At 35.8% G+C, this 24,692-nt stretch overlaps 1 protein-coding gene across 4 annotated transcripts in view; it reads right to left on the bottom strand.

Annotated features, from left to right (window-relative positions):
* PAN3 (poly(A) specific ribonuclease subunit PAN3) overlaps nucleotides 1–24,692 on the bottom strand; it is a 96,289-nt gene that overhangs the window by 25,187 nt on the left and 46,410 nt on the right. For 3 of the 4 annotated variants that reach the window (XM_056488209.1, XM_056488046.1, XM_056488291.1), the window contains 10 exons: nucleotides 20,275–20,522; nucleotides 19,650–19,754; nucleotides 18,928–18,985; nucleotides 17,691–17,852; nucleotides 17,413–17,529; nucleotides 17,196–17,297; nucleotides 9,388–9,553; nucleotides 8,897–8,984; nucleotides 2,953–3,092; nucleotides 2,072–2,201 (listed from right to left, as the gene is read on the bottom strand). In XM_056488209.1, the coding sequence (XP_056344184.1) occupies nucleotides 2,072–2,201; nucleotides 2,953–3,092; nucleotides 8,897–8,984; nucleotides 9,388–9,553; nucleotides 17,196–17,297; nucleotides 17,413–17,529; nucleotides 17,691–17,852; nucleotides 18,928–18,985; nucleotides 19,650–19,754; nucleotides 20,275–20,522 (1,316 nt within the window). The remainder of the gene's footprint in view (nucleotides 1–2,071; nucleotides 2,202–2,952; nucleotides 3,093–8,896; nucleotides 8,985–9,387; nucleotides 9,554–17,195; nucleotides 17,298–17,412; nucleotides 17,530–17,690; nucleotides 17,853–18,927; nucleotides 18,986–19,649; nucleotides 19,755–20,274; nucleotides 20,523–24,692) is intronic. The other variant, XM_056488126.1, reaches the window with a different exon arrangement.

Here is a 24,692-nt window from a genome sequence, read left to right as displayed (position 1 = left end):
ATTTTCCAATGGCTCAGGTCTACAACATTACTCATGCTAAGATGCATCTAATTCCATGCATGATCATATTGACTTCACATGAATTCAGTCTGAAGTAGACTATGGTGCACAGCTGGGTAAATAAAGTAGGTCAAGGTGATAACAGCCTGACCTTAGATAACCTATGGGTTGCAGATTTCTATTAATAGTCTAAAAACACACTGGAGAACAGCTTGTACCACAGCAGTAGCTACACTTAAAGAGACTGACATGGAAAATCAACCTTGTCCAGCTGGCCAAGATTTACTATTTGGTCCAACCTCCAAATTTATTTTTGGTATGTGGTCAAATACTCAAAAGTCTCAAGTTCACTGCCTTGCAGATTACCAATCAATGGTAACATAGCTGAGAAACAACACAGGCACTAAGTCACCAGGTGGCCTCTCTGCAGGCTTTGTAGCCTGTAAGGAGAGAGATACTCTCCAAAGGGCTTGGATAATCTGAGGCTTTGAGTGCTATTACATCAATATGATGAATGTAAAAGTGAGGATGGAATAGCATACTAGGGTTATTGCTCTGTGAAAAGTGAGTCTTACAGCGATGTCAACTACATACAAACCACTCCCAGCATCAGAAGTCCCCAAGCTACAGGTGACTGCATGTTTGGAAAACATGAGGGAAAAAAAAAAAAAAAAAAAAAAATCACACATGCTAGCCTTTTTCTAATACTCCCTCCAAAGCATTTGCTTTGGGACAAAAATGAACAGAGGGTACCAGGCTAGACTTAAGGGATTCTGTAGCTCTGATGTTAATGGAGAGGATGTCAGTACAAACAAGTTCCAGCATGACAGCTAATTAAGAAACAGTATTTATCACTGTCAGGTAAACAGCTACTGCCAAACTGGGGGAGAAGCAACAACTTGTATTTGTAGTAGTTCTGTCCACCTGCCAGTGATAAGCAACTGCTCAATCTGACTAAAAATATAGAAATCTTCATGCTGATCATAGGGAAATCTCAATCTTTGCTATGGGAAAGAATTCATCTGTCCAGCTTTGTGCAGGCACATAGGCCACCTTAAGAACAAATTATTTTAAACACCTCTGGAGAAGGATTATTAGTTGATTCTGATAAGTGGGCACCCAGCATCCAGAGGTACACAGAGACTGCCTGGCTCTTCTGCAGCTCCTTGCTTCTGATAGATTTCAGTACCTTTCATCAAGGAGGGGAAAACTGTTCTCCAACAGGTCAATACTGGAGAAATCAAGGGAACCAAATCTGTCAGAATCCTAAAGAGTTGCCTACTGTCTCTTAAAAAGCTCTCAGTAAAGGGTTATAACAGAGTGGAATCACAGGACTTGATTAAATCCTTGTGTAATACCCTACCCCACACATTTTCAGGGCTATGAAAGCATTCTGCTATGTATCTTAGTCCTGGTACTGAGACAGAAATCCTGCTGTAAATCACTCCTGACTAAGAGACACTCCTTTCTGTTGAACAAATACACCTTGACTTGATACACAGTACATATTTACTTTATAGCCAGCACTTGATACCTTGACTGAACACCAGAGACCCCCACAGCAAGAGTGCACACTTCCGGAAAGCTGAACACAGTATCTCCGTGAATTAGAATTCATTCAGAAAGGAAAACGTATGAGAGAAGGGACACCAAAATCCAAACCTAAAAATGTAAGGGACTGTATATACACTGCTGTATAACCTTCAGCACACATTACATGATCTACATGATGTATGTCATGATCTACATTACATATATGGCCTTCTTTACTCAGAATGCTATTTTTAACAATTCTAGAAAGAACAATTTCCCCAAGACTACCGGTTGGAAATGAAGATGCTACTTCAGTTAAAACACAGCTGAGAACATCTTAAAACTAGGCATTCTTGAAGCTTTGGGGCTTTTAAAAGCCTGAGCTTAGAGCTGTCAAGCCTTCAGGCAGATTACTTAGGTTAAGAAACAAACAGAAGGAAAAAAAGCCAACAGAAACCAGTAGAAAGCATTCCTTTGAAGGTACAGCTCTAAGAATACTGACTAAAGGTCTTTCTGAAGGAATTACTACATCATTTACCTTTGCTAGGTCTTCTTCAATAACATCATTTCGCATCTGAGCAGCATCCAACTGAGTATAGAATCGTGCACCAATCATAGGCATGATATCATTTACACTGCGAAGCCTGTTTTGGTCAGTCAGCAAATACCTGCCAAAATAACCCAAACATCACAAGATCACTTTCTGCAAATGTAAGACATTATATTCCATTTTGATTTTATAACTATTTGACTTTTTGTATTTAATACCCAAAGTTTACAACTGTTATGTTTCTTAAAAGAAGATAATATCAGAGTAAACATAGTTAATTTGTATATATACATCAAGTCAGTTATTTAAACAAGAGGGGAGTATACTTTCACAAAACTGTGCAGCTCACTTCACTTGAACAGCAAGAACATATACAAAAAGAGAGAAGGATGAAGATTCAAACTAATGCAAATTGTTTTTTCAAAAAAGGAAGCAGAAGAGACTTCTACTTTTCTCACTCAGGCTGCAAGAAAAAGGCTGACTATACTGAAATGACACAAAAAGAATATGCAGCCAGATAAAAAACTAGCACTCAACCTTTTGGACAAAAAGTCAATGTGCCTATTTCTCAGAACCTTCTGAAACTGTAAGATTAGACTAGCATACTGTTATTGTAGAGAGCACACAAAGCCCAGTATTGAAGTTAACCTAAAATGCTTTTGTCTACATTCCTAATTCTTACTAAGAGCTTCACCAGCATTATAAAAAAATTATATCAATGTTCAACAGTGCACCAACCATGCAGACAACTCAACAACAGAACATTTATCTGTAATCTTACTTGCATTTAAAAATACCATTTGATGTTTACATTTGTATATGTAAAAAATGTTGTAATTTCCTTTAAAAGATTTATTAAACAAACTTACAAAATCAGATTCTTCAGATCAGAGGAATAGTTGATTGTCACCAGTTCCATTGCTTTCTGCAAATTCTCTCTCTGAATTCCTGATAAAGAATTGCAAGCCAAAGCCAACACAACTTTCCCCAGGGAGATCAGATCTGCTTGCTAACAGGGAAAACACACACAGGTAAAATTCTTAGTATAGATAAATACTACCTCTGGTACTAGATGGTGTTAAAGAGAGACAGTTCTTCAATAACTTTAGAAGAATTTGAGTAACTAAAGTAAGTACTATTCAAATCATAGTTCAATATGGTTGTTCAAGCTACAATAGTTAAAATGTACAGAGAAAAATCTGTCCTGACACCTAGCAATTTTTAAGTACTATATTTATCTTTGAATGATTAAAATTTACCTATTTTTAGTTTAAGGACAGTACCAGAGAGAACTGTGTAGTGAGTAGGAGCTCTGTAATGAAGTTCTCTGAACCACCCACCTGCTCAATCCTGACAAGTCAAGGAGTTGGTGGCAAAAAGAGCAAGTCTTCTTAATATGAGATGTAGAAATAAAAGGATTATTTGTTAAACTGAAACCAGCATTTCCTGCATTCATATCTTTTCAATCTAGCCATCCACTGTGAATTCCATACTGGGATCCACACCACGTTCTAGCACATAATATTACCATTTTAACAAACTGCTCAAATATTTTCATCTCTGATGGACAGCATGAAAAGATCTGAACTGTGCAGAATAACTAGACAGGCCTGTATGGCTGACAAACTGAACACTTTTGTTAAAAGCACAACTGCTCTTAAAAGATGAATGCTGGACACAGCTTGCTTTGCTGTAACAGAAAATTCTGCCAGTATTAATAGCCAGCCATGAAAAATGATTTTTAAAAGCTGTAACAGATTTTAAAGCCCACTGCTAAAAGTAAGAGCCTAATTTAGTAGCAAACAATGACATTCATAGGAAAAGTTGAACTGATTCTTTCCATGGAAAGGCTTTCAGCTGCACACAACCTGGCCAAACTTAAAAACACCTGCAGCTTTCCATGCTGGATACATGCCTCAGACTGAATTTAACAGCTAGAAATACAAAATTTGAATTTTTCTGAGGGTTGGGGTTTTTTTGAGAATATAAGATATTTTTGCAAAACTAAAACCATAAAAGCTACTTAGTAATTGAGAATGTCAGTTCCATAGACTAGAGCAAGGCCAAGCCATTTAGCAGAGAATGTAGTCATACAAGGAATACACCTTCTGTCATTTCTGTAAGAAAGGCTAAAAAATCTGAAAGCATTAAAAGTTTTGGTTAGAATTTGGCAGCTTTAGAAAAGTGCTGTGATGGTGAACATGCCACAGCCTCTCACAACTCTTCCACCCAGAGGCATAACCACACTTGGTGCCTCTGGCTGCAGCAGCTGAGCAGAGCCTTCCCTGAAGCCACATCTCCCATGTGCTGAAGGAACGAGAAAAAATATTAAACCTTTCCAGATCTCTGAATGTCCCTGGTGTTCATATATTAAGTATGATTAAGCAGTACAATTTGAAAATGGATACATAATGTCAGAAGTTAAAAAGCGTATTATTCTTGTAGCTAATGAGGACAGAAACAGGACGTGGAAAATGAAACATAACTAAGGACAAAGTGGTTGATAAGGAGGTGGGACTGGCATTTGCTAGACAATTTCCTAAGCAACATGGAATTTCTGAGTATCAGCATTCCTTTTTCCTTTAGTAAAGAGACGTTAATCAGAGCAATAAGCCCCCTTTTCGGTGAACTTAATTCCACTACCAAGTAGCCAATTTCAGCAGCAGGGAACACTGCTATGGTTCAAAACAGAGGATTTTTGCTGGTGCAGTATCTAGAAAAGTTTATCATCTGAAACAATGGCATTTTCATTATGATTTTTTTTTCCTCCAGAAAGACTTGGAAGAAATATGCATTTGTATTGACCACGGTCTTACTTCTTTCTGCAGTCCTCTACTTCACACTTGGTAACTTTCAAATTTTACTCTTTCATAAGGATATATCCTACATAAATTTTCTATCATCACACAACCCCGAGACACTGAAAATATATTACTTCAGGCAAGACCCTATGAAAATGCCATCTTCCTTTGCACAGGTACCTTCATACTACAAATTGCATTAAATTTTAGAAATGGTTGAGAAAGTCTTACATTTAACATCAGATGGGAAATATTAAATTTAAGCTTTGTAGGGTTTTGAGCACTTGACTTGCAATCTTAAATTTTTGTTTGTTTTGCAAATTACATCTACCAGAAGTACTGGCAGAGAGGATACCACACATCAGTGCAGCCCCAAATACACAGTTTTCAAATTGCAGCCAATGATTAGCTTGTTTTAGACACAGAAGTGGATTGGATTCATCCCAGTTATTATAGGAACTTCAAGCATTCAGTCAAGAGACCGATCAATTTAAGGTACAGCTGTAACTCTAAGACAATTCAGATTTTGAGCCAGTTGAACTGCTCTCTGGAGGCACTTCACTATTCACTGTTAGCTGAAACCCTGAAAGAAAATGTTATCACAATACCCAATGTTTTACAAGAACACAAAGGCAATATTTTCCTGTATGACTGGAGAATCAGGATATCACAAGCTGGAAAGATCCCATAAAGTTGAGAATTTCTGAGAGTCAGATTACTGTCTTAGAAGCAACTAAACTACCATCCCCTGACCAACTCTATATCTGTTTAGACAAGGTACATTACTTCCCAGAAGCTGGGTTACACCATTCTTTCTGTAGGGAAGCAATGCCTATTAAGTCCTAACCTATCCTCTGACAATACCAGCAGATTCAGCTCTTTCTGCTCCTAGGCAAAGAAAGGCTAAAGGAGGCACACAAGAACTACTAGAAATCCTTGCAGCATTAACACCCGAAATATATGCTGCATTCCTGCAGTAGCCTTGCTAATGCAAGGTACAGATCAATATTAGGTACAATCATTTCCTTGTTTATGCTCCCTGTTGTGTTTGCATGCTCCTATGAATCACAAGTTCCTTTTGCTACAGATCTGACAGAACTTCTGCTACGGTAACTGCCAACAGTGACTATGAAGTCGTATTAGGTTGATTCCTAACTTCAAGAAAAAGCTTTAGACCTTCTAAGCACAGGCAGCCTTTTGTTCAAAAATGTATCTTGCATGCAATTAAAAACCATTTAATTAGTAATTCAATTAATAACTGAAACCTGTACCAAATTAATTTTTTATCTCTTGAAAGCTTTGCTAATGGGCCCCCCTCATTAACATCTCTCCGTTACCAAGTCAATTTCTAGCATGTCAAGTGAGTAAGTTAAGTGTTAATTGCATAGGTACCCTTTCCTAATTTTTTTTTGATCTTAAATAGGTATGTGCCACTATACCAAATGCCCTAGAGATACCTCAACATTTTATACACTTGATTTTTTTTACTGGCCAGACATGTAAGCTATTCAAATAAAACTTTTTTTTTTACAGGATCCAATTTCCAGAAATACTTAGACACCAACATTACTTTTTCTTTTATTTTGTTTATCCTGATACACTGCTATGCTTGAATCAGTATCAGCTCATCCATACTCCAGTTATGTGGATTCACTTAAAAGGATAAGTTCTGGAACTGTCCTTAGAAGTACCTCCAAGTTCCTACATTTTGGTGGTTTTGTTTAGAGTCAATATTAGTACTTAAGATGCCTCTTCAAATTAGTTTCTTTAAATTTGGGGAGGTGCATGAGAAAGTTATTTTGGTTTGCTAAACTGAAAATATTTACTTTATGCAAAAGTAATCTTATAGTCCTTGTTAAAACAGTAAAACTTATGTTCTCTTATTTTTGTAAGGGGGAGAACTCATATTTTATTCCAAATACAGAAATATTTATTAAACCTTTTTACTGTTTCCTGTACCACCATTTAGTTTTCCCATCTGTACCTTGCAACTGACTGACACAAGACTTACGGACTGAAGGCGGGGAAGCAGGAGGTCACGTGCTCCAGTTTATACAGGTTTAACCCCTGGTTTTTAATGCAATGGCCATTCATATTTCATTTACTTCTTTTTAGCTTCCCTTATTGTTGTCTTTATGTAACTCTTAAATGATCATAGAGATGAATGTGTTTAAAACAGACTGTAAAGAACAATTGCATTCCTTTTACATAGCCACTCATTGTTTTGGCCAAAATCTCTATATTAACCATGGGAAATAGCCAGAAAATGGCAAGCCCTAACAAACATACCTTTCTCCACTGAAGACAACAAATGCATATTAGCTGGGCAGTAAACCAAGAGATAACCTACATTTAAAACAGTCACAGGAGTCCCAGAGGAATTCAGGAACTGGGTCACAGATCGAAAGGAAAAAAAGGACAAGCAGCAGCTGTTATTTTGTAAGTCTATCTGGCTAGGGCAAATAAAGGTAGAGCATGAGAAATCACTCCTAAGTTTCAAGGAATGAACTCAGTCTTGCACGTCTGAAGGAAGGAAATGGGCAGTGAAAGCTCTTACAGAAAAAGCGACAAAAGAAAATGCTATATTTATTATTATTATTATATATTTATAAATGCTGTATTTACTAACTGCAGTTGATATCTTCCAAACTAAGTATTTAGGAGTACTTCTTTCCTGGTTTAGCAGTGCAACCTAAACAATTTGAATATTAACAATGTATAAAACATGAAAAGCCATTCCCCCTAAACAAAACTAGGCATTATCATCAGCTGCTATGGTGGTAAGTGCTTTTGACAGACTTGTGTACCTGCAAGTATTTTTAGATTTGTATCTCCAAGTATTTTAAATGTTTTTCTTTACTTGAATGTCATAATATCTCAAAAACATCCCTTTCAAAGCTGAAATTAAAATAGAGAAGTACTTAGACTTTAAAAAAAAAACCTCTCATTACACTTTTAGTCATGGAATCCCTTACTTACATGTATTTTGATCTTCTCTCAACTGTTTTTCACTAAATTATTATCAAAAGCCCACTGATATGTAGCTGAGAGTGTGTGTGTGTGGGAGCATGAAATCCTTTGGTGTACTCCTCAAAGTACACTGAAAACTGCTTCACTGTATCATTAAAAAAAAAAAAATAAAAAAGTTATGTTCTAGGACATGGTCTCCAACAAGCTAGCTTCTGCTGGCCAAAATTCAAACATTTCAGTTATTACTTGAAGACTCTGAATAAGCAGTTCTCACAGTGAATAAGGTAAATTAATGAAAATAAATTATATCCAACTCCCTAGTGTAGTCTTTCACTCCCAGTACAGACAGGGTATGTGATGACTGCTGAAGTAATGTACTTTACCCTGAGGGGAAGTTAGGGAAAGAGGCACTCCTGTACACAGTGATGCTCCAGATGACTGTGGAACAGTTTTTGTTAAGTCTAAAGGGGTTCTTCTTAATTCAGGAATTATGCAGAGTCCACGCTTCAGAGAACACCAGGAGAGCACGGAAAAACTAGGAGCCCAAAATAAAGATACACTAGAATCTTTTAGGTATGACGAGAGGGCCTAAATGCAGTCAATTGAAAGATCTTACTCCTCTCAACAGGCATAAAACAAGTATTTATGTTAAAATCACAAAAGACACAGCAAAAACTATTATTGAATCATTATTTTTATCTCTAACACTAAATGTAAGATTTTTTCTTCTCCTTCATTTAGAAACTTCTATTTCCAGTAATTTCTGACTTAAGTTTGTTAAATACTACAGTTCAACCTGTTTGATGAGCTTGCTGAAATTTTAGAAGCAGAAGATATCAAAGTGAGAATTCACATTTATAAATTACAAGCAAATTTGAATAGTGTATGGGAGAACCAAGATCAAAATGATAAAATACAGTCATTTACAGATAGATATACTGGACTACAGTTTAATTAAAGTACTTGTCTTCCAAAAGGAATCACACTGGTTTGCAGTAATCCCTTTGCCAAACCACCAACCTAACTGGCAGTGTTGTCTTACCTGAAACTGAGCCATTAATGCCAGTGGATTATTTTGACTGTTGTCAAATGTCAAAACATCAAAGATTCCAACACAATTAACTCGTAACCTTTAGGAACAAGAAGAAAAAAGGAAAAATTGCCATTAAACTTTATTGGTTACTCAGCTTTTCATCTAGCATTCTTTGAATTGGTCGATATCATGAAATCCATCAGTACTTAGCAAATTACTATGCATCAGAAAAGACGGATTTTACTATTTGATAAAATGCACAGACAGGATTCAGTTTACACATCAACAAATTTCTAAACTGACAGTAGTGAGTCTGATCTGTAGTTTGAGGAAAATACGTGAGTCTTCCCAAAATATAAGACCTTTAAGAAACCAAAGTTACAAGCCTTAGCACACTGCCTCATGCCAGCTGAGAGAACTTTGCAGCTATTTATGTATGAGGTGCACAGCCAGCAGCTGCCATGATCACAGAGCACAGTGAGACTGAATGCTTTCATTACCTTGTTTTGCCAGTTACCAGAATCTTCGTTGGATCCATAACTCTGCACGCCAGTCCTGCTGTGTGAATGGTCCGTAATGCAGAGCTGAGCTGCACAATATATGCCCATATCAAGGATTCTGGAAGCAACCCCGCATGCTGCCGTGGCAGAGGTCCATCATGCTGACCTAGAACCAAAACATTGTAAGCATCAATAGAAGGCTGCTGTGCAAAAAGCAAAGTACAACATTTTGAATCATACAATTAACTTTTAATAGCCCTTGAAAGACACATCTATTTTGCTTTAAAGGGGAGTTTGAGAATGTTTTTCTTCATTGGTTGGTTTCACTTGTGGTTTTTTGAAAATGTTGACAAGTCATTACGCATTATTATTTTCACTCTCATATTCACGGAAATGATGTTTTGAAGTTTAGAATGAGCATTGTTTGGAAATTGCTCGAAGTAGTTGGTACATCAAAATATGCAGGTGCTTCAGAAGTAAAAACACCAGCATCCTGAAACAAAGAGTGTACCACAGTAGCTGCAACATTTTACTTCCTTTGCTATTACAAGTAGGCATCCCAACCAAACATTTTCTATCATCTAATAAGAAAAAAAAAAAACAAGCTAATTTCATATGACATGGGCAAATCAGACAAAGATTTGGTGGCTAAAGATCACTGAACCCAACTTCATGTATGTTCTTCTGTGACACAGATCCCTGACAAGTCATTACTGCATGACCCCTATTCCATGGGTGATATGAAAGTAATGCACTGCTCCCCTTCCAAATGGATTTGTAGTTCTCCTTTCAAAAGTAAAACTCAGTCTTTGCAAACACACACTCAAATCCTGTATTACAAACAGCCTGAGTAATACTGAGTCACAAATGAAAAAATGAAGATATGGATAACAAATGTTATTTTAAGTATGATGTGTCTAATTCAAGTAAGCTGGTATTGTTTGCCTGTCACAAAGTTGAAGCAGAAGAAAATACTAAAAAAAATATCCGAAGTAAGACAGTTCATCTCAATTTCACAAACCACAAGAGACACTTCAAGAGATTGCCTTAGTACTGATTTTGCTAGTTTTGAGACCAGGAATATCATCAGTATTAAGTAAAATAATGTAAGCATCTGATTGGTTTTGCTGTAAACTGACTGTGCTCTTCTCTAAACATCTTTTTTGTTTGTCCTCTTTGTTTGGGTTTTTTGGGTTGTTTTGTTTTTGGTTCTTGTTGGTTTTTGAGGTTGGGGGTTTTTTTCCCCCTTTTCCTACACGACTGTATCAGCATCTCTGCATTTAATCAAAGTAAGTGTGTGTATGCTTGTATGTGCATGCACACACAAAATATATGCACAGTGAAAAAAGTGGAACGTATTATGGATAATTTTTTACTTTGAAATTTTACTGACTTTGGGGTGATGGGCTGGGAATGTTTCCAGCTTTCATTTGAGCTTTCCTTCGTCCATTTTTGAAATTTCAGTTTGCTTTTCATGTTTAAGGTGCTTTGGTTTAGATTATGAAGATCAAGATGCTGAGTCCTTTAAAAAGCAATAAGCCTGGCACGGCTACTGAAAGCTGAATATAGTGAGATATTGTTTGTTTCTTCTGGCTCCCTGATGAATCATTACGCAAATTACTTCCCACAAAAACCATCATACCAGAAGTCTCATGTAACTAACTTTTCCCCTCATAATTCTCTCTTCTTCAGCATGACAAAAATTATAATATAAAATGACTAAGGAGATACAACCTCCTGTATTAGTTGAGACTCTCTTTACTACTTACTGTAGAATGCACTTTTTCTTTGGTGAACAGAGATATGCATGGATACTGTAAGCCAGTTACATCTGTACAAAGTAAGCCCAGAACAGAAATATATCCCAAAGAGAGAAAAAAGCCAAAACTAGGTAGTAATTTTTCTGCATGCGTTAACAGCACCTGCCTTTTGATTTTCAAATTAAGGCATGTAACCAAGAGAATATCCAATATACACTGAAAGACCAGAGCTCAACACAGCTTCTCCTCATCTATCAGAAAATCTCAAGCAACATTATTTTACTACTGGAAAAACTTACTTGAGCAAATCTAGGCTGCTGCTTTCACACCAGTTGGCTGCACCCCACATTCACATACACTATACTAGACACTAGGCTAAAAAGCATGGGAAGAATCAGCTTTGAAATGCCCTCTTACATATCTATCTATTCAAAATAAACACAATTAAAAGCAGCTCAGTTGGCTGCAATGCTGACTATAATCTATGTCCCAAGAGGCCCATCAGACCTGCCACAGACAGCACTTTAGCAAGGACCCAAGGAGATGAGTCCCAAAAGCTTGCTCTTCAGGAGAGACACACAGTTGGAAAGCTTTCCAAACAGTGCTGAACACAAGGAAAAGCATCACAACAATATAAGAAAACATTACAAACGATCAGTATTACTTGAAAAAGTGGGTTTTTTGAGACATTACACTTGCAAAAGTTTCTCACCACAGGTTGAAGCTATGGCTACAACAATTAAAACTTCAGACTGTGTTCTTCCCACCTACTGCATGGCAGATTCACCTCTCCCAATAATTTCATCTGTGATGCAGAACACAGACACTAATAGAAAAAATGAAAAATTTAAAACCTGCCATTTCAAAAAACACAGGTTATCTGTTCTTTTTCCTTGCCACAATTGGGATAAACATAAATAAAAATACTGACACTTTTTTTTTTACTTGTTAAAAAAAAGCATTCAAATGAAATTCTGTTCTCCAGAGCAAGTATGAATCCAGGAATAGTCCTGGGGTGGGAAATAAGACCTGGGAACACCAGCAGTAGGGCCTGTTTGATATCATCAGGAACACTGTCAAAAAGCATGCTAAGAAACTGCAATTCTAACACAGTTATGAAGAAAAAAAACCACCACAACAGTGAAAGATTTAGCTGTTTACTACACTAAGTCTCTCAGGCCTGTAAATCAGTATTTTTTGTTTAGAACTGTGACTTGTTCAGTGTTTACTTGGTATACCTAAGTTAAAGTACTGAAAACAAGACAAATGCAGCAGCCTTTATTTCTCCTTCAGGGAAACCTGGGGTTTGGTTTTACATTTCCCAGTTTTCAATATACAGAAAGGTTCTGAACTACTAGAGTGCAGCAGTATTTTTTGTAAAAATTCCAGAGCTACTGAAAGCTTGAACTTACTTTGAAGAAGTTGCAGCTTTTGGCAAAGGTATTTTAGGATAATTATTAGTCACATATTTTGTTTTCAACAACATCATGCTGACTTTCAATATTCATATATTCTTACTCCTCATCACACTCTATTCATCTAGTCATCACACAACTTATTTCTTTTTCAATGAAAGGGGTATTTTATGAAAAAACATTCAGCACATGGGGATGCAAAAACTGTAAAGTCAGCAGTGAAGTCCATTTTTGTGCATGACATACTACTATTAATGTGTCAAATGCAAAGCAAGTTTCCTGGACCATGCTTATCTTCATCAGAAGGTATTTGTTTGCTGAAAAACAGTGACTGTGCTGCTGAAAACTCCTACTAACAGCGTGCATGCCAACATTTAATTACTCAGAATGTTTAAAAGCAGACCAAAGGACATATCAAAGGCATGCTTATCTCTGCCAACCAGAAAAAGTCATCAGGACATCAGGACAAACCTTTCTGGCAGCTGTCAATAGTTACTGTTAATTTGCCAGGATTTTCTGACTTAAGTTTTAAAAAGTACATACAATCAGAATTTGGTTTACCATTCAATTATTGGTCTGTTAAGAGCAACATTTCAGTACTTTTGGGTAAACTTGTTAATGCAAAGAGAATATAATTTCAGCACAGATAAATGCACTAATGCGTATTATAATCTGAAGCTAAGAAATCTAAGAAAGGTGGAAGAAAACCAAAAAGCTCCAGAACAACAGATTTAATGTTTAGAGTATGAAGCAGTGTTTTGAGGAAATACAAGAACTGAGAATAAAAGAAAAAACTTTTCAAATAAATGTACTTTGAGTAGCGATTAACTGAAAATTCAGATTCCTGATTTTAAAACGCGCAAATTTAGTAAAATACAACAAAATAATGTTTGATTACCACACAGTACTATTTGAAGGAAGAGGAAGTATCATTGAATAAAGAACACAAGCAACAAATTCTACTGCATTCAGAAGTTAGAGACATTAGTTTACAATATAAAAATAAATGTAAGCTGCTATTTTTCTCCCCCACACCAAATCTCTACCAAGGTAGTTCTGTAACAGGGTCTGTAAATAACATGGCAAGAAGAAAACACCCAAGACTGACCACACTGACACCAGTGACATGCAAGACAGCCATGAAAACCATAATCCTCATCTTTTAACTATCAAGGTCTCATGTTGCCAACTGAAGTGTTCAACATAAATAAGGTTGCATACCTGAAATCAAATTCTCTGAGTTCACTGATCAGGTTCACAGTGTTGTGCCTCCTAAAACCTTTAAAAGCAATTGTACTAATCTGGGCCTCATGCTGCAGAGTACCCAACTTCCATCCATTCCCCTGCTTCTCTTGGGAGTCTCCTCTAGGCAGGCAGACGGCCAAGAAACTCTGTGAGGGGATGGAGAAAGGATCTGTGAAGGCAGGCAATTCTGAGAAATCAAGTTATAGGTATGCAATCTTATTTTTCTCTCTTAAATTGCTCCTTCTACTGAGGACCAGACTAGAAAGCAGCAGTTATCAAAAAAAGAAAGAAAAAAAAAAGAAAGGCCAAAGCAAAGATATGCAGAAAGATTCGGCAAAATTTGGAAATTCAGGTGACTTTTCCCCTAATTTATCTACTAAAAAGAATGAAAGAGCAGGTAGTAAGTGCCATAGTCAGGAAACAGTAATCTTCCCAACACACCCCTGTAAGTTCTGTTGCAACACCTCATTTTAATTAAGTAACACTTCAGTTTGAACAGACATTGGTGTCTTATTTCCAACTTCCCACATTATTCCTGCCTACAAAAGGAAGTTGAAGCAGGCCAAATAAAGGGTACAGTTAGCCCATGAGCCTGTTTCAAAGACACATACACTAAAATTAGCTTGCCATGAATACTAAGTGTGTAAATATAAACAAGTAGAACATTCTATTAGCCTCCAGTGATTTGCATCCCAGAAGTAAATATCATGTCTTTGCATTCCTCCATGAGTAAGCCCACTCTCCCCTTGAACCTAGGCAAATATGCATAATAATCTGTCAAAGTTCCATGGCTTAATTATCTTTATACAGGTTTTGAATTTGCTACCTGTCTAGTTCCATTGATAAGTCCTCATTTTTAGGCTGGAAGAAATAATAAACTTTTTTATTAATTTCTTCATCATTCCAGATGATTTTTCAGATCATATTCCAGTTATTTTTAACACCATAATATTCCTTGCCATCTTTAAAAGCATAAAAAGCATTATTCCACTTTGCTGTTCTTTATCCAGTTGTTTCACACCTTTGATCATCCCTGTCATTCTCTTCTCAACTCCTTTACTGCACTTCTACACCCTTCAAAATACAGAGGAGGACCACAGCTACAGAGAGGAGTCTATCAGGCACACACATCTAGAATACAATGTCTACCATTTCACGGCTCTTCTCTTAAGCTACATCAGCCTCTTTCCCTATTTACAGCTATTCAGCAAGAGGACAGTATTTTCTTCAATCTACTTAATTGTGGTCCCAGACCTATTACTGAGTGGCAACAGTCACAACAGAGGCCATCATTTCATGTTTACAGCTAGTTACATTTTTCCTTTGATCACACTGGTTTACATTACATCACCTGCTGTATTATCAGTAGGAGTTCCAGTCTTGTAAGATCCTTCTGCAATCAATCACAATTGGCCTTTGTTTTTAACAATCCAAGTAATTTGGTATTACCAGCAAACTTTGACAGACCATTTATCTTCAGAGCAAACAAGTGTATGTGTTAAGAAATACAACTCCCAGGACATCATCTTGTGAGACCCACCAGAGATCTTCACTGTTCATTCTTTCTGTTTCCAATATTCTAACCAGGCATTAACCTGAGAATTTTCTCTGCCGTTTGACTACTTAGGTTCTTTAAAAGACTCTGTTGGACATGATTGAAAACTCCAAGGTCTTATCTACTGGCTCTTCCTTTAAAGAACTTTGATAGGTTAATGAGACATAACTGCCCTTTTATGGGACCATAACTTAATTATTTTCCAGTGTGACAAAAGAATGTGTTCCCAAGAATTTTATTGTAACTTCTATTATTTTATCTAGAAAAGATATCATTCTTCTATGGTTCTCTAGAGAGATACAAAAACGTAACAAGGACTGATTTACATGGAAATTGAAAACCATAACTAGGAAACGCTCAGAAATCTAATCCTGCACGTAACAGTCATTAACCTGGGAGTAGATCTTCCAGTTTTATCTCACCAAATTAGTTTCACATCAGGTTTATTGAATCTGCAATTGCATTCTCTGATTTGCCAAAGGATATGACACATCAAATTCGTTTCCTCCATCTGAGATATTACCACCAAAATCAGTGGTGGAAATCAATTTCCATCTCCACTTATACTGGTCAGCTCAGTACAAAGTCAGTGAGAATTATACAGTATATAAGGTACCCACAACTTCATAGACGTTCAAAAATTTATCTCCAAGTCTTTGAACATATTCACACACTACCAAAACACTATACAATCTGATGTAAAAGAGAGCCAAGTTCTACATCTCAACCTTTGAAACAGTTTGAATTCACAGCTAAAAGCTCTAATTTTAAAAGGCACAAGAAAGCAAAAAGCCTTAGCTTCTGCTTCTCCTCATATGCTGGCAGCCTGAAGACATTTAGGGAAGATCTTCTCTAATATTTAAAAAAAAAAAAAAAAAAAAAAAAAAAAAAAAAAAAAATAAACAACAACAACAAAATAGGCCATGTCACATTCCTCTGGTCATCTTCAGACCTAGTCTTGCATCAAGCAAGAATTTGGTTCAAAAGGATCTGTCGGGTATTTTTCTACCCTAAGTCTTTCTGCGACTCCACTCAGCAGTGACCACCTCTCTTTCTCAACGTGTGTTCCAAACACCTGACTGTAGTTTGTAGGACCACAGGGGTCATGAATTGGTCCTAACAGAAAGAATGATTGACAGCACACTGTTTTGGAGAGGAGGCTTTAGCCACAAGCATATGAGTTCTACTGGGCTACTTGCTGACCCACAGTCCATTCTGTAATGGATTTTATTTAAGAATGTTGATGTAGTTTTAGTGACTCCCTTGAAGCTATATATAAACACGACTAAAAAAAAAATTCAGACCTAAGATGTGAAGTTGGTGTCTGAAAAGAATATGGTACAGTGATTTTTCAATCCATTTCTTGTCTTAACTAGTACTTCATTTTCAAACCATCAAATAAAATACTGTCTAATTATTCCTCATAATACATAGTGAGGAAAAAAATAGAAGAGTAGGACCCCTAAACAGCAAATTGGCATAACATATCTTCTGAATTTTGGAATCATTGCCATGGCATGTTAGGTGCTACCTGGTGACAGACCTGCAATAAGGACACTAGAGATCCTGGCTCCCAGTTTTGTTCCAACTTATTTTTCTTTAAAAGAGCTGTAATTCCCTTACATGCTGACATCAATTTTATACTTACTTGATAATTTAAAAAACTTTACAAATAGCAGGTAAAGAAGAGTTCTCTTATTTCAATCAGTTTATGGTAAGACAGAACTGATTGGCCAAAAAATTAAGCTGAACAGATATTTGTGACCAGATGTTTACTGCTGAAGTATTGGAAACAGTCTACAAAAGTATGATATGGTACTGTACTTTCCTTACCCCATTTCCGTTTTGTGAAATAGGAATCAGCACTTGGGTCATTGAAGTGTCTGCTCATCATAGTCTCTCCTCCAGCATGAAAATCATATGCAAACACTAGAGCTTAAAAATAGAAACAGGTGATATTTATTAACCCAAGCACATTTGAAAAAAGTATCAACACATCCAGGGAGGAGTGGGGAGGAGCAGCAGTGGGAAAGAAAAAAGCAAAACTTACAATGTTCTCCAAAAGCTTTAGTGGTAAACACTTCACGCAAAGTTACAATATTTGAGTGCTGAATCTTTTTCCACATGTCAACCAATACCATGCACTTTGTGTTGACAAGACGAAAACCTAGGAAAAAAACGAAATCCATGGTTTAAAGTATAATGTTTAGAATGAGAAAATTTTACTTTAACATTTCATCTGGAACTGCTGAGAAGCAAACAGACATTAAAATACGACTGGGGTGCTTAAGAACGTTAGTCCTACTGAGACAACTCCATTTTCCTCACCGTGTATCCTCCGAAGGCAATATGGCAGGTCATCTTTACTATTTACAGCTTTGTAGCACGATGTAATGTACCCAAAGTTGCTCGTTTTCTGTATCCGATTGGGCGGTGGCAGTGGTTCCAAAGGAAAGAGACTGTGGTAGCTGTCCACTTCTGCAGGAACTGCTAAAATGAGTTTATACACAGAAACACATCAGGCCTCAGCTGACTTTGAGAAAGTTACTGCGTAGCAGAGGAAATTTAAATGACTTTCACGAACATAAATCTTTTAGGTGCAAGTAAAGTTAAAATCACTACTCTTGCTTGAATAGCGATATATTGGTAGGTTCCTAGAAGTGATCCCACAGAGCTAAAATTATTGTCTTCAGGAAAGGTGTTACACCAAGTAAAATCAACAGAAGAGATGCACAGTTCCATCTGCCATTTTCTCATTTACTTTAGAAATTCACCTTTACAAATGACATTTCTTTGGTGGTTTTCCTACACTGATTCAGTAATAAGCACCAATTTCCATGCAGGCTTCATACCACAGTAAGAACCCGACTTTCATCAGGAAAAAAAGCAAATATCAGTCTTATATGTTTCAATATACTTGTTTAGAAAACAGGGAGAGAGGAGTGCTAAAGGTTTACAAGTCAGATTAAGAGATTACCCTCGCACTTCATCTGGATTAAAACACTAAACTGCATTTTTTTAACTGCATTATTATCATATTATGCACACATTTGAGAAGATACCGTGAGCAAAAACTGTTTAAATTAAGCTGAAATCCCCAATAGCCAAATCACAGTAAATAGTACATGGTTCTTTTGCCTGACAATAGTACAAAGCCTTCTCTGACATACCAGCCAAGTCACTTCAAAACAAACTGGTCTGCTGGTTTACATACAACCTTTGAACAAAAAGTGCATCATTTAAAGAAGTGCCTGATATCTACAAAGTAATACAAAACTGTTCTTCACAAGGCTTTACTGCCTTAATGATTTTTCCTTTCTCAGCAATTTGAAGTATTCCTAACTATTAAGGAGTTTCAAAATAGAAGAAAATTACAACAGAAGACAAAAAGAATAATTCATATTTCTGAAATACTTTGCATTTGGTTAATCATGGCTCGCACTGGTGATTAAAGCTCCATGAAAAATTAAAAACAGGTGGCATTTTTTGCAAGATGTTAATATAGATGAATGTGCATGGTTGCAGAAAAACATGATCACTGTTAAGAGTTTTGAGAAACACTTACCAGGAATATCAGCCTGATCAATCTGGGCCATAGTTATCAAGTGTCTGTTGATGAGTTCCTGAAGGAAAAATTAAGTTAAGTGTTGAACATTATAATTTAGCTCATTATTTTTGATAATTAAAAAAAAAAAACAACACCATCTTTGAAGTACTAGCTACGTGTACTAAAATAGAGAATAGATGCAAGTGTCTAAGGCAGAGAGGGTCAGAAGATCACTGGCTTGAAAATTTGAATGATAAAATACCTAAATTCTTGAAGGGGCTTCAGAAGATATTTGCTATAGCTGGCACTGACAAAGGCACCTACTACAGTAAAGCTGAAATTAATATCACTCACAGCCAGTCTTGAGATGATGAGCCCTGAGAAGAGCTCTTCAACTAACACCTGCATACACTTCCATTTCAGTGGGAGACTAAAACAGAATAGCACTGTCACTTAAAATAATGCTACAAAAATAAACCCATGCACACCAAAAAACCACATCAGTAATATTACTGAGCTGAATAGTAAATTATGGCATGCAAATTAGATTGCAGTCATACATGTTGTAACTCACCTCCACCCTCTGTTGTACAACACCTATTACAAGATTTGATTTTTCAAATTTTCCACAGGGAAAACTGACTGCACAGATTCCAAGTGTCTACTTTTCTTCTACCATTAGCAATTTCCTATTTTTTGCCAAGATATGCAATTTGCCTTTGAACTCTTTACCATCTTACCTGTCTGAGCTCATCTGCCATGAAGAAGGAAGGTGCATTTGCTTTTGGCTGCATGTAAGCAACATGAGGTGCAGCTGGATGGTAGATGTGGTAGTTAGGAAAAACCTAAAAATAAAGTATTTCAAGAAGCTTTTTAAAGTCTTTAAGGATAATCTAAATGAAGAGTTTTCTCACTCTTTGAGTTCAAACTACAGAACTATGAAATCCTTATGTACAATACAAGTCACAAACACGTTGTCAGATATGTTACAATTTTTTCATGTGGTATTCACTTCTAACAATTTATATATGTATATACATAGTTATTTTAACACTTTTATAACTGTCTTTTCCCCATCACTGTAAATGGAAGAGCTATTTAACCTATTTAAAAAAAATTTGACTTCTTGATGTTTTCTCATTATGAATGTGTCCACTGAGACATACAGAATGCTGTACATGAAAAAATAGATAAAAATTTCTCTGGCACTTATATGTCAGTGATTTTTGGAGAATAACTAAAATAACTAAAAGGCCTAATCGTCACACAGAGTAAGCGCTTTATAGCGTTATAAATAGTATCTGTAGTATCAACCAATTCAGCACTTACAAACTCCAGATAGTTGTGTATTGAAAGCCAACATACCATTCCTGTGAGAGGTGCTGGAGTTGTATCAGTGTAGAAGTATGTTGTTCCACCTACTGTTTCCTTCTGGATCACCTGGCCAGTAGATGGAGGCTGAGAGACAGCGTTAGCGACAGACGCAGAGGCACTAGTAGGCACCATATAGTTTGCTGGGTTAGGAGTATGACTTCTTCTTCGAGGAGCAGGAGATGTATGAGGAGTTATTTTGGGAGAATGAAGAGGAGAAGATCCTGCTGACAGTGACATTCCTTAAAGAAACACAAGAAGATATTCTCGATCAAATCTGTCATCAAAAAAAATCAGCAATTTCAGAAAAGCAGCCTTCAGTACCAACAATATTCTGATCAGGTGAGACATTTAACTCCTCATACAGATATAGGAATCCTTGAGATAAAACAGTAAAATCTTTGCTTAGTGTAGAGAGATAGGGCTGGGGAATTTACAATACACACATGAAGAACTGAAATGAAAAAGCTGAAAGGGGAAAACAAGTCAAAATACTGCTGTGCGTAAAAGACAGTTCATTAAACTGCAAAAAGATAAAATATTAATGACTATAAGTGAGTGTTTACTTAACAGTTACATGAGCAGTCAATGGAGCTTGCTTAGCTGTAACTCATTTCACCTAATTATGCATGTACCTTTTATTAGAATTCCCCAGTTATTAATGTCTCCAGTAATACAGAATACAAAAAAGCATGTTAATAATACATAATATGCTACTATTAATAATTTCAGGGGAGTAATTACCTATTTTCCTGTAATTATTGTTTTCAAAAGTCATCCTTCAAAAGATCTGTTTGATATGTAAAAATAGGTAACATCTATGATATGAAGTCTATCAAACATTCCTGTTGGGATATTCTAATTTATTTGAAATTATTTTATTGGCTGGTGCTCATCTTCAACATTACAGGGGTAACTCCACTGACACCTGAAAAACTCTGCTTCTAAACAAAGTGCATCAATGATAAAAACAAGGGCAACTTTTTCACAACTTTTTAGTTACTAAACAGTCTAATTATTTCAAGAGTTATTGCATGCAGAATTCTCAGATTTGCTTATTTATAAAAATTAGGTGTAAAATAGACATTCTAGGGTGCTGCTGAGGAAGAGATAACCCTTCAAAAAACCTCCTTGCAGAGTTACTTACTAGCAGAAGATTTGACATATTCAGGTGTTCAGATTAACATCAAGGAAAATGTCTTTTAAAGTTATTGCTCAGTTCACACTGGGATATACTTTCTCTTCTATACAGTCAGAATTGTATTAGTCATACTAAATTGTTTTCTTGAAAGGATAGAAGATACAAAGCTTTCATATTTAACATTCTACTGACAGCTGAGAAATCTTCTCTAATTAGAAATTGTTAGTTATTACTCAGATATTTGATTAAATTAATTCCGTAAGTTCCAGTAACCACAGTAATTTAAGCAAATATCCAACTAATGAAAGCAAGAGGAATTTTTTTTGCATGCATACATACTTTTTAGTTAACTAGTTTATTTAACTTCAATCATGAGTTACTGTATGCAGTGTTCTCAAAATGCATCATCAGTAAACCGTAGGAGTGATTTCACACTCATGTCCCTAAAGTAATCTCATCCCTCCTACATTTTTTTTTTTTAAACAAAAGACAAAAGCTAATGATTTTCAGTATTAACAAGTAGCTTAGGAAAAATTACTTTGAAGCTATATTATCCTAATGATATTAACAGAATATTTGTAACCTTTCATTTAGCTCCTCTCATTTACTCCTCTGACATGTCAAAAACCATGCTTATTAACTCAGCACAATTCTCTTTTGCTCCTCAAAAGTGAATAGTTTCAACAAAATGAACAAGATTTCTAAAATGTAAATGTGGTAAAATCATATACCTTTATTTTTAATTGTGTCTTAAGTCATTTATTCTTTTTATAAAAATGTAAAATATAAGAATATGAAAGGAAAAAAGTCTGTACTTTTCTAGGCTAGAATTTTTCTTTATATTAACACACATACATGTGTAAGCACACACCTTGCAGATAAGCAATACTGTATAATATTGCTTATTAGCACACTAGCTTAAAAAGTGAATTGTAATAGACACTGCTAGATGGCAACATAAGTAGTCTCCTAAAAATAGTTTTGAAAATTAACTGTATGACTGAAAGATGTTACATATTTTGATAGCATCAGTTTATGCTCCAAAAGAAATAAGTTCTCATTAAAGTGAAAGTTACCTTAAGTGACTGAGTAATACTTAAATATTTCAACAGCTACTGTAAAATTTGTTACATTTTTAACAAAAGACTAAAACACAAATGCATTCTTAATCCACTGGGGTAAAAGATCAATTTCAAAGGAAACAATGTATTAGTATTAAAAGCCAAAGGATGACTGAAGTGGCCATTAAACTGAAGCAACTCTACAGTTTACGATATCTAAGAGTTCTCTTCATCTATGGAAAGTTACTGACATGTCTTTTTCACTCTATTCCAATAAAGCAATATTAACAGAAGTCCTTGCAAGCACATCATCTCAACCCAGACAGAAATAACTGACTTCAAGAATAGCTCAATAAAACACCCAACTGTTGGGAACATGAAATAAAAACTGAGCAGCCTTCATATATATTGATGGAAAATTAACTGAAGACCACTCTGCTCTAAAATAAATACTATATGTACAAGACAGTAAGTAATACCTTACAGAAAAGTGAAGACTTGCAGCTTGCTAAAATTATACTTCTACTACAAGTTTCCCAGAAGAAAAAAAAAAACTTTAGTGGTTTTTACAGCTACAATTTCAAACAATTTCCACTCTGAGATTGACTTTTTTTAAAAATTTATTCCTGCCCAAGAACAGTTACACACAAATCCCTAATGTCTTTGCACAGGTATTAATGCAAGATTGAAAGAAAAGGATCACAGCATTACACAAATCCTTTCAGATGGCCTTCCAGTCTAGTTAGGTCTCATTTCGAAAGGACATTGAGAGTTCAGTGAAAATCATCTGGCAGGCAGAACATATGGCCTCCTCATTTGCCAGTATGCATAGTGAGTTCAGCTTGACTAGAGTTTGGTTTTATTCTACTAGAACAATATATCTACTAGAACATATGCTACAAGCATTTCACTCCTAGTTCTGTGGTGGGTATGGACAGGCGGAGACAGCAAATACTGAAGGTGATAGATTCTTCTGAAAGACTTGCATTATATTCTGTACAATCTAAACTAGTGAAAGCCCAGTATAACAACAACTAAAAAACCAAAAACTCTTAATACAGTGAAACTTATGCATATTTAAGCTAACAGAGTGCACAAACTCAAGCAGATATCACCAGCTTCATTAGTATTTCAATCAGTTAAAAGCATACTAATATTAATATTTAATCATAACAAATAGAATTATAGGAAAATATAGGAAAATAGATATATTAACAAGTGATTATATATTCCTACTGACTCATACTCAAGGAAAAAGATAAACATACAATAGTAACAATGGAAGCACACCTCACAGAATTAGGCTGGTTTTAATAGCACAGTTTATATAAATGCCTATTCACCGAAGGGCCTAAGAAAAAATGAGCTTTTAAAATCTACTTATAATTTCCATGCATATATATATATATATATATACACACACACACGTATATATATGTATCTCTCTCGTATCAGGGATCTTAACAAATAACATTAAGCTTTCCCTGTGAGAGAGTGCAAGATTCCCCTATATTAAAATTCAAATGCCAACAGGAATACCATGACAGACATCAAAAAGCCTGTTTCAAATTATCCCTCCTGAGACTTTTTTACCAGCAAAGATAGCTCTCCATTCCTTGTCTTGGGGAATCTTAATACACTTCATGAAGAAGTCAAATACAACCTTAAAAGATGAACTGCAATGGGAAAGGACTTCTTTCACTTTTTTATCTAAAAAGAGGTGGCACAATATGCAGCTGTCACAGTGTCACAACATGGAAATGGTTGTGGGATTTGAAGATCTTTTCCCAACATTCACAGTGATCGTGCAGGTTACCTGCACACACCTGCAGCTCCTGATGCTATTCTTCTTGTGTAAAGAGAGAGATCACACTTATATATCCCTCTTTGTTCTTATATTTTCATTTTTTGCCTTGTTTTTTACTTTTGAAGGTTCATTGTGACAGAGGAAAGGGAAATGGCAGACTTTGACATGCATTTGAGACAATCCTCAAAGACATTTTATGAGATTAATGTTTCTAATAAAGCTTTGTAGCACACAATGTATTTGAATTAAAAGGTAGATTGTATTTTGAATCTGATCATTCACACAGATAATCAGGATCAAAGGGCATTTAAGCATGATCTCTTAATGACTCAGTATCTACAACTTTTTGATTGAATGTGAATGTGCAACTTAGTGATGCAGGATTTCATTAAGCTCACGTGTA

The sequence above is a fragment of the Oenanthe melanoleuca genome, chromosome 1 (genome assembly GCF_029582105.1).
Source record: "Oenanthe melanoleuca isolate GR-GAL-2019-014 chromosome 1, OMel1.0, whole genome shotgun sequence".
Taxonomy (NCBI): domain Eukaryota; kingdom Metazoa; phylum Chordata; class Aves; order Passeriformes; family Muscicapidae; genus Oenanthe; species Oenanthe melanoleuca.
The sequence above is the reverse complement of the archived record's forward strand: the minus strand, read 5'-3'. Positions and strand labels throughout refer to the sequence as shown.